Below are 10,902 nucleotides of genomic sequence, written 5' to 3'. Positions count from 1 at the left end.
GCCTCCTTAACTTGAGAGTGGAAATTGGGCTGGATCAAATGCCCAATCTTAGGGGTGCGCTCCAAACCTCAACCCGATCCAACCCATCATAATTCGGTTTGGGTCATCTCATCAAGTCAAAGTTTGACTGTGGGGGAAATGTTTGGTTGCAAGGATAATAATATTATTCCGACCAGAGCCTTCTCATCCAAGTGAAGATAGTTATAAACGATTAAACACAAAATTTAGTATAAAAATTGGGATAGCTTATCCTTGTCCAAATTCCAAACAGTAGTAACTAATGAGTTATCCCTGCAATGGTATCGGCTTGGATACTGAGTCGTCGTCTCTCTCTACGACCAACAACACATCCTTGTCTTTCTTTCTCTCTACACCTCTGCGAACACACATTCTCTCTCTTCTTCTTTATCACACAGACTTTCTCTCTCTTGTTCTGTCCTTTTTCGTCTTTTTCTATCTATCTCTGTGCCTCTCATCGATGGCGGATACTCTTCCACGTCCACATCTTCTTCTTCTTCTGTTCTCTCTCATATATAGATTCCTTGTTCTCTTCTTCTTTTCTGTTTCTAGGGTTTCCAAATATTGTGAGAGATGATGGAGATATCGCAATTACGATGATTTACGGCACTTTTTTTATCGATCGATGCTCGTCTTCGCTTGATGATCTTCGCGTTTTCGGTGGATTTCTATGGAAGAAACCGTTTGAGTGATGAATTAGGTATTATTTGATCAAATCTTCTTCGTTTTTATTTTGCTTTTATGTTTTTTTTTACTTTTTTCTTTTAGATCATTAAAAATTATTTTTTTTTTTTGTGATTTTTCTCTGCTATATGTGTATCTGTGAATTAGTTGAATCGGAATTACAGATTTACTGTAATTTTATTTTTTGCGTTTGAGAGATTTCGGATTTTTTTGGTTTGTTTGTTGTAGGGTTTTGATTGGAAGAGTTTGAGAATTAGCCGTTTAGTTGGAGAGACGAAGTAGTGAAATATTGATAAGTGATGGCGATTTTAAAAAATAATGTTAGGGTTTCAAGATTTGAAGGGGACTTCTCCCCTGCAAGCAGAGAAAATTCATCGAGTGATGATGATGATGATGAGCTTCAACACAGAAGCTCAGAATCAGAATCTAATGACAATGGCAATGATGATGGTGAGAATACTTATAATTCTGGAGCAGATTCTGATGACGTTGATTTGTTGAAATTGGGGGAAATCGGGGAGGAGTTTTGTCAAATTGGGAATCAGAGCTGTACTATTCCATTTGGGCTCCACGATCTTCCGGATTTGAGCGAAGTTCTGTCGGTTGACGTGTGGAACAATTGCCTTATGGAGGAGGACCGATTTAGCCTTGCTGAATACCTCCCGGACATGGACCAAGACTCCTTTGCACGAACCTTGAAAGAACTCTTCTCAAAGAGAAATTTCCATTTCGGAAACCCTCTCGACAAGCTCTTCACGATGATGAAGGGTGGACTATGTGAACCAAGAAATGCGCTTTATCATCAAGGTTTGAATTTCCTCGAGAAGCGCAAACACTACCATCTTCTACGGAAGTACCATAACTCTATGGTTAGTAGTCTTATCCAGACAAGGGATGCGTGGGAGAATTGTTCAGGATACAGCATACAAGAGAGGCTTCGTGTTTTAAATATAACGAGAAGTCAAAGAAGTCCAAAGCATGAAAAGATGGAAAATTTGGGGTTGGAGACAGAATCGGGCGAGGGTTTCTGGAGTAAAAGGTTGAAGGACGTCTTCGTTGGGTCAAAAGTGGATCGTAGAGCTGCATATTCGGGGAGTCCTTCCTCGGATGTGTCTTCTCGAGGAAGGGCTGTGACCCTGAAACTGGCACAATATGGGCAACATAACCCGAAGGTCCCTTCAAGAGAAGATTTACTGGGTTTCTCTCCTTCAATTCGTGGTGAGTTGGGAAAGAAATGTCGGCCATATGACTCAAAGTTAGCTCTTCGTCGACCGGATCAAACAGTAGGGTATGATCACCAGACAAGGGTTGGTCAGATAAGAGGCGAGGATGATGTGGAGAAACCAGCTTATGAATTTAATTTGCATAAAGACCGTAACGCTGCACGTCGTAGTACAATTGACAAAGTTGGGTTGTTGAAATGGGGAAAAAATCACAAATTTTTGAAAACCGAAGATGACAGTCACATGGGTTTGCCATTATCCTTGAAGAACGATAATTCTTATGCTCATGGTAGGAGCAGAAATGTGAACCAAATGGCAGACATGGAGATGTCCGCAAAAAAGGTTGGCGACAGAACTTTTTATGATCATTCTCATGATGGTGGGAAAAAAGCCAAGTATCTTGACAAGCTCCAGCAATCTGCAATTGAAAATCAGAAGAATACGGCAAAAGACCGAGGTCAGCATTTGTTATTGAAAGGAATCCAAGTTGACTTTTCAGAGGGAAGTCAACCTTTTCGGCATAAGAAAACACAAGAAGCCTTCTCTATGGATCAGCCGGTTAAACTTGATGATTGGAATGTCAGAAGCAAGAAATTGAAGATGGGGCATGAGTTTCGATCTCAGATGAACAATTCATTCTTCTCTTCAGACTACAGAGCCAAAACATCCCAAGAGGAGACCAGAAGGAAGCCTGAGAAAAATGGAGGACGGGATATCAAAGAGCTTAGAGGCATGAGTGTGTTTACCCAAAGTGAAGAAACAGAATCGGACTCATCAGAACATATTGATGATGAAGAAGAAGATATTAAGCCTTTGAGAAGTAAATTGGGTTATTCCAGTGTGGTCTTAGAGGGTCCGAAAAAGGCAAATAAGCTTGAGAGGAATGGTAAAAAGGAGTATTCTCAAGCTCTTGATAGAGTTTCGAGCTCATTCAAACAAAAGGGTATGATTCGTGATTCAGATTACTTGCATAATTATGCCCCCAAAATTTTGCACGAAAACAATTTCTCTGGTTCGGGTAAGTTAGCTAATGATGATAGAAAGCAAACCAAGAAATCGGTGAAGTCCTACCCATCAGAGAGAAAGTGGAAAGAGAAAGTTGATCATGACTATTCCATGACTCAGTCAAATTACATGCATGATTACATTGGGGAGGACGACGGCGATGAACATGTACCTACTAATAGATTGGGGAAGAAAGGTCGAAACACTGAAGCTCAGTTAAAAACTGATCGACACGAAAGACCAAACATGTTACTGTCAGGGTGCAACACGGTGACAAAGAAACGGAAAGGGAATTTAACATATATGGATGGGTTGGATGAATCTGATTACAAGCACTCTAGTCCACGTCAGCAAATCGATGACCTCTATTCCGTGAAGAAACGGGGAAAAAACATAGTGGATGCTAAAATTGGTTCTTTGGATGTGTTGCCTTCTGATTTGATTGTTCCGCAAAGAGAAGTGGCAGATGTAAAGCCAGAAACAAAACCAATGAAGAAGCCATTTACTTTGATCACACCAACGGTTCACTCTAACTTTTCATTCTCGATTATACATCTTCTTTCAGCTGTTCGTTTGGCAATGATCACTCCTCTTGCAGAAGATGTCTCGGAGGTCGGCAAGCATCTTGAAAAACCTAAGAGAGAAGAGCAGAAGAATTTTCCATCTCTCACTGTTCATGAGATAGTGAACCGTGTGAGGTCGAATCCTGGAGATCCGGGTATTCTTGAGACACAGGAACCGCTTCAGGATTTGGTCAGAGGAGTGTTGAAGATATTTTCGTTAAAATCAGCACCTTTGGGAGCTAAGGGTTGGAAAACACTCGTAATGTATGAAAAAATCACAAAAAGTTGGTCTTGGATTGGACCAGTTTGTTCTAGCTCATCAGATATGGAAACTGTTGAAGAGGAGACATCTTCTGAGGCTTGGGGTCTTCCTCATAAGATGCTTGTGAAGTTGGTTGATTCTTTTGCAAATTGGCTGATAAATGGTCAAGAGACCCTTCGACAAATAGGAAGCCTTCCTCCACCCCCCGTGACATTGATGCAGCCCATCCTCGATGAGAAGGAAAGGTTTAGAGACTTAAGAGCTCAGAGGAGTCTCACCACTATTAATCCAAGTTCCGAAGAAGTGAGGGCATATTTTCGAAGAGAGGAAGTTCTAAGGTACTCAGTTCCCGACAGGGCGTTTTCTTACACGGCTGCCGATGGTAGAAAATCAATAGTTGCTCCTCTAAGAAGGGGTGGTGGCAAGCCAACATCAAAGGCCCGAGATCATTTTATGCTTAAACCTGATCGACCACCCCATGTTACGATTCTCTGTCTTGTGAGGGATGCTGCCGCTAGATTGCCTGGAAGTATAGGCACTAGAGCGGACGTATGTATCCTGATTAGAGACTCACAGTATATTGTGGAAGACGTCACCGATACACAAGTTAACCAAGTCGTTAGTGGAGCCTTGGATCGTCTGCACTATGAACGCGATCCTTGTGTACAATTTGATGGAGATAGGAAGTTATGGGTTTATTTACATAGAGAAAGAGAAGAAGAGGACTTTGAGGATGACGGTACTGCATCTACAAAGAAATGGAAACGGCAACGAAAAGATGCCACGGAGCAATCTGACGCTGGTGCAGTAAGTATTGCTTACCATGGGACTGGTGATTCGGCTGATGTTGAGCCATCGTCCATACCAGTGGGGGAGAGAACAGAACTTGTGTATAATGATTTGGAGTCAAATGGGGAGGAGAACAACGAGCCATTTTTTGGCTCAGGACAAGGTAGCTTGCATCAGGGTCATCCAATGGGGTGGGAGGAGATTGGCGTAAATCCTCGGCGAGAGAAAAAGATTGTTTGTCAAGAAAATTCTGCAAATGACGATCTTGATGGTGAAACATTCGACAGAGAAAGACCAGTTAAGCTTCTAAGTTCTAGTTTATTGTGAAGAATGGTGAATTATGAGAGCAACATTTTTTTTTGCAGAATAGGTCAAGGTATGCATTTTAGTTTTCTGAATATCATTAATCTTGTGTTTGTTTCTGCAAGGGTAGAATCTGGATTGCTTAGTCAATTCATGTATGTATATTATGTTTCTCATCATGCCTGAGGTTTGCCTTTTTCTTTCACGTAAGACGATAATTTATTTTTGAATCTGTAGTTCTATTCTTCATGCCTGCTGTTTGGAGTTCCCAGATATCTATTTTTGTTACTAATTTGATGACTCGGATTTAACTACATGCCATAGGAATGTATTTCCTTCTCAAATATATCAATAAACTAACAAATTCTGTGGTGGTTCTAGAAATTTTGATTTTTTTCCTTTTTCTTTTTGCACTTGTCATCCTTCACGTTTTGTTTATGAAATTAAGGTTATCACATGCCTTGTACCTCGTTAGATTCCATACCATCTCTGCCTGGCATTTATGGATGTTTTATTGGATGATTGGATCAGTAAACAATCATGTCTTTTAGCATAGTCCTCCGAAGAGTTCATTATTTTTCATAGCAAAATGTGGTTGGCTAGTTTTGACCAGAATGGTTGAGAACTACTACTTTTTTTTTTCCTTATTATTAACTATACTATTTCTGAGGTGTTCATACATCAGACTTTTTCCATGAGTCACATCTTCAGGTGAAGGCATAAGGATAAACGGACAACTTCTAAGGCTTATATAGAACTTATCAAGTAAAAACTTTGTAATTTCAGTCATCCTTATAACCTGAAAAATTTTCTTTAGTGTTTGTTTCTTTCAACATGTGTGTCTAGAAAGTTTGAGGAAAAATAGTTTGTTGTTGAACGATATTTCAGAGGAGTATCTACTAGATTTCATGGTAGCCTCAAAATATGTTTGACATCTCTCAAAAGCTTCCTTGTAAGAAATTGGAGTATCGCATGAAAGGGAAGAAACACGATGATTTATGATTAGATCCCATCCTACCTTATGAAAAATGGCTGTTTTTCACATAACTTGCTCTACTCAAGTTTTTCTCCACAGATTAGGGACTTCATATGTATATTCTCTCTTTCTTGGAGTTTAGTAAAAAAGCCCTAGGTAAATAAATGATTTGGAAATTAAAAATGAATGCCCCTTAGTGTTTAATCACAATTTACATGTCTATACCCATTTGGAAGAAACACAAAACTATTGACCTTTCTTATTACCTATGACATGTCAGCCTATCCACAAATTAATTACTCAATGTGCATTCTAAAAATTGTCACTCATATGAACAGAAAATCTTCGTGCCAAGGCATTCTGAGAATAAAGATTTTGCATGTAAAGAAATTTTTATGATGCAGTCTTTTGAATTTGGGATCTTTATCAATATACTGTTTGGAATTTTCAAAGAGGCATAGTTTAGTATGAGTGATAATTTTATCTGCAGTTTATATGTGTCAATGTATTTGAGCAAGTGCTTGCATGTGTCTGACGTGGTCTAATACTTTTACCTTTTGCGACCCAGTCTTTGGACTTTGGAATCTGTTAGTGTACCATTTCTTCTACGCAATTGTCTCTGATCTCTAATAGAGAGAGAGAGAGAGTTTGAAGAGAAATTTATGATGATTTGCATTTGATCTACTTGCCATCAATTCAGTAAGATTAACAATGCAGAACATTGGCATCTTTTTGCAGGGGTAGGAGATCATCCCGTTCGAGGTGCATGTGTGTATATTGAAGGTTTGGAGCACTTAACTCGTTTTAATTTTTTTTTTACCACAACATTGTAACATAGCAAATTGAACTTTTTGAGGCCCAGAAAATGGATTCTCCGTATACGGGATATAACCAATCTTCTGCGTAATATAAAATAATACTTCCATCTTTCAAGCAAATATTATTATCTTGTCAAACCATAGTTCATTATTTCATTTTTAATTTGGAATTCCTGATGCTATGATGTATTGATGGATCATGGAATACATCACATTAGCTTATTTCTACATAGGTGTGTCAAGTCCTAAATCATGGAAAAAAGTTATTTATACTGTTGTGTGGATGCGTGAATCTTAGAAGCCAAGTGTTAAATCTGCTTTTAAATCACAAATTCAATATTCAATATTGAGGAGCTTGGGGGTTTGGTTTGTTCTCTCTTTTATGTTAGCGTTTCATGGGTATCTTGGCATGCTTCTGCTGAGTGTACAACACTGAAAGAAGTGGATAGTACTGGGTACAGTGTTATAGGAAGTCTGTCTAAGTGTAGCATTACTGAAAATACATTATGTGTCAGGCTGGAGTGACCTCTAGCTTGGACCTCATATCGCACTTCTTAACGTGAAAGTGGATAGGAACCATATATGCTTTTTCACTTGTATCTCGAGGAAAAAGATGTGCTATAAATAAAAACATAAAATAAAAATTATTGAAAGCAATTGTCTCAAACACATTTATAAAAAAAACTGACAATGAGTTTGAATGATGTAAATTGTAGATATGTTTAAAAATGAACCCAATCAAATGGTTGAGAATAATGTTAAAACGCAAAATTCAAAATCACAGTTCATTTTCATCTTTGAATCGGTGATCATTTGAACTGTTGAATTTTCTCAAGTTACATTTCTCTTGGTTTCTCGTTTAAAAATTAATAAAAATACAATTTGATGTTGATTTAGAGTTTTGTAAATCGTAAATTATTTTAAAACGAACTTTGATCAAACGTTTAAAACGTCTGTCAACAAAGAAATCAAAAATCATAAATTTTGTTAATCTTTATAGAATAATTTGTCAATGCTAGAGATCAGTACGACCACACAGTGTTCAAGTATCGTTCACAAACTAGTAATTGGAGTATGTTTATTAATACTTTGTTATGTTTAAAATTTTATATAATCATGAGAATATCAAGGGTTTTTATGTGCTTATTCAACATATCAACATAGTCAACTTTCCATCAAAGTGATCGACAAAATGTTGATATATACACTTTAAAAAGTTCACAAACCCTTTTTCAATGTGTTGTCAAACATTTTTGGATTCGATAATTCATCTGCAACGTTATTTAATAGATCTATTAACACTTTAGATAATTGTATGTTAAACTATGTGTTAATGAATCTTTCACAAATAAACCCTTCAAACAAAGCTTACATATTCTTTTTCTCATATTTAAAAATCTATACGATTATAGGAACATCATGGTTTTTTTCTATACTAATTCAATATATATAAATGTAGTCAACATCTCCATCACACTCGAGATACAAGTGTAAAGCATCTATGGTTCTGACTGCACCTCCACATCAGCATAGTATCGAATGGAGAGTCTTGTGCAGTCACTCTAGCAATGCTCTTTTTTTTTTTTTTTTCCAAAAGATATCCTAAACCCATCAATTTGAGGGTCCGGATTTGATGAGCATGAAAGCAATGCATCTTCAGTCCCATTTATAAAACAAAATAAATAAATTCCAATAAAAAATAATGCTTTGGATGAGTCAAATAATGGAATCGAAGGCCCCATACGTGCGGACCAAACAGCTACGGGACGCCGGTCCAAATCAGCTATAGATTTCTACTACTAAATATACTTTAGGGTGATTTAGAAATTGCCCCTACATGTTTCCATGAATACCTGAGATACCCCTATGTTTTCAAACTCACAACATGCACCCCTTGACCTTTGTAATTTTAATTACTTACACATTTGTAAAATGACCTCGGAGTCATGATAATATGACTCGTCAGTGGGATACTCAATCAACTCATTGACGTGACAAGTTTGGGAATCGTAGATTCGTACGCCTCAAGATACACGATTGCACTTCCCCATAAAAATAGTATTGCGAGATGTACAAATTTACGATTCTAGAATTTGTCCACATCAGAGAGTCGATTGAGTATGCCACTTGGCTAGTGATATTATCAGGACTCATGATCTCATCTTCAACCTTTGGTAAAAAAAAAAAAATCTTTAAAATTTGAGTCGTGATAATTTGACTCCCCCACGTGGCATACTCAAAATACTCCCCTAACATGACATGTGCTAGAATCATAGATTTCATGCCTCGGGATACACAACTGCAAATCCCCATAAATCTATACAATTGTGTATCCCAATGAAATAAAATCTATGGTTCTAACACAAACCCACCGCCAGGAGAGTATTTTGAGTATGCCACTTGGGAGTGTCAGATTATCATTACTCTTAGAATTTTCTTCATTAAAGAAGAGGTTCATAACGATGGATTGAAGATGAGGTTAAATGGATTGTAATTATTTGAATGAATCACAAATAATTTATTAAGGCTAGAGATTTAACACGATCATATTTATGTCATTTTCCACTAGTTTATTAGAGAAGACCAAGGTCATGGGGGTCATTGTCACCAGTTTGAAAACATAGGGGGTGGTATCTCAAACATTCATAAAATGGAGGACTATGTCTAAATCATCCATCACACATCCATTAAAATACATACAAAACGTTAATACAGGGCAATGTAACTACAACAATAATTGAGTGCATAGCTGCCCATCTAATCTAATCTGGTCCAGACAATAACATCAATCGAATGGTCAAAATCAACCGACACATTTGATTTTTCGAAGGATTGACTAATCAATTGGACAATATGGAGTAAGAATCAACATGTGACCACACAAATAAACAGGACCACAAAACAGAACTACATATTGATCTATAAAAGAAAACATGACAGAAACGGCACATAAACTCTTAATTTATTCTTCAATATGAAGCCAATGTATTAAAATTTTGATGTATAAATGCATACTTCACTACCCATTTAACTCAACAACATCGAACACAAATATTTGACAATGGTTTCCTCTAAGCTTCTCATTTCCCTTATGATCCTTCAAGCTCTCCTCACCCCTCTTTCATCCACCCAAGCAGCCCCAACAAACTCGAAGCTCTTTAGAGAGTACATTGGAGCAGAGTTCAACAATGTCAGATTTCCCGATGTACCCATTAACCCTAATGTCGACTTCCATTTCATACTCTCCTTCGCCATCGACTACACCACTGAATCTTCGCCTTCCCCAACTGATGGAAACTTTAACGTCTTTTGGGACTCAAACAACCTTAGCCCCTCTGAAGTTTCTTCCATCAAAAGTAATCACCCAAATGTCAAGGTTGCTTTAAGCCTAGGAGGTGATAGTGTTGGGGATGGTCACGCTTACTTCAACCCTTCTTCAATAAATTCATGGGTTCAAAATGCCGTTTCTTCACTCACAAATATCATTCAAGAGTATAATTTGGATGGCATTGACATTGATTATGAGCACTTTAGTAGTGATCCTGATACCTTTGCCGAGTGCATTGGTCAACTTCTGACAACCCTCAAAGGAAATGGAGTGATCTCTTTTGCTTCTATAGCTCCCTTTGACGACGACCAAGTTCAGAGCCATTACATGGCTCTGTGGAGGAAGTACGGACATCTTATAGACTATGTCAACTTTCAATTCTATGCATATGATAAGGGGACAAGTGTGTCTCAGTTTATCAGATATTTTGAGTCCCAAAGCTCTAATTACAAAGGTGGTAAGGTCTTAGCCAGCTTCATTAGCGATGGAAGTGGCGGTTTGTCTCCAAATAATGGCTTCTTTACAGCTTGCAGTACACTAAAGAATCGGGGACAACTTCATGGTATCTTCATTTGGTCTGCAGATGACTCCAAGGGGGAAGGTTTCCGTTATGAGAAGCAGTCGCAAGAGACATTGGCAAGCCCCTAGTAATCTTACTTATAATTGTAAACTTTTTTCATTGTATTTAAGTACCCCTAAGAAAAGTTTCTAGTGTACTACTACTACCACTATTTGCCTTTCATACCATATCTTGTATTTTGTGTTCAAAGGAGATTATACTTGAATGTGTAAATGCTCATGTAACATTATAGTGTAGTATTTCATTACTTGCTATATTTTCTAAGAATGGGACCATCTCATGAATGATTAGTGATTGATGCAACCCTGCGATTGAAACCCCACCTTCACACTTTAACCTATAAAAAGAATATG

The 10,902-nt window shown here is 37.7% G+C and overlaps 1 protein-coding gene and 1 pseudogene across 1 annotated transcript; both read left to right on the top strand.

The window, feature by feature from the left end:
* The first annotated feature begins 271 nt into the window (after positions 1–271).
* LOC147384658 (uncharacterized) lies at positions 272–6,761 on the top strand. The gene is made up of 3 exons (XM_086425309.1): positions 272–718; positions 931–4,920; positions 6,562–6,761. Exon 2 carries the CDS (start codon positions 1,002–1,004, stop codon positions 4,869–4,871), a length of 3,870 nt encoding a protein of 1,289 aa, XP_086281435.1. The 5' UTR covers positions 272–718; positions 931–1,001; the 3' UTR covers positions 4,872–4,920; positions 6,562–6,761.
* A 2,666-nt stretch (positions 6,762–9,427) lies between these two features.
* LOC147384657 (chitinase 2 pseudogene) lies at positions 9,428–10,693 on the top strand (annotated as a pseudogene).
* Positions 10,694–10,902: the final 209 nt, after the last annotated feature.

Source organism: Akebia trifoliata, chromosome 15 (assembly GCF_017979445.1).
Source record: "Akebia trifoliata isolate Shusen 1 chromosome 15, ASM1797944v1, whole genome shotgun sequence".
Lineage (NCBI taxonomy): Eukaryota > Viridiplantae > Streptophyta > Magnoliopsida > Ranunculales > Lardizabalaceae > Akebia > Akebia trifoliata.
The sequence above is the reverse complement of the archived record's forward strand: the minus strand, read 5'-3'. Positions and strand labels throughout refer to the sequence as shown.

Bases quoted from the DNA above. Each gene is read 5' to 3' on its own strand.
- LOC147384658 (XM_086425309.1), top strand. From the start codon at position 1,002: ATGGCGATTTTAAAAAATAATGTTAGGGTTTCAAGATTTGAAGGGGAC.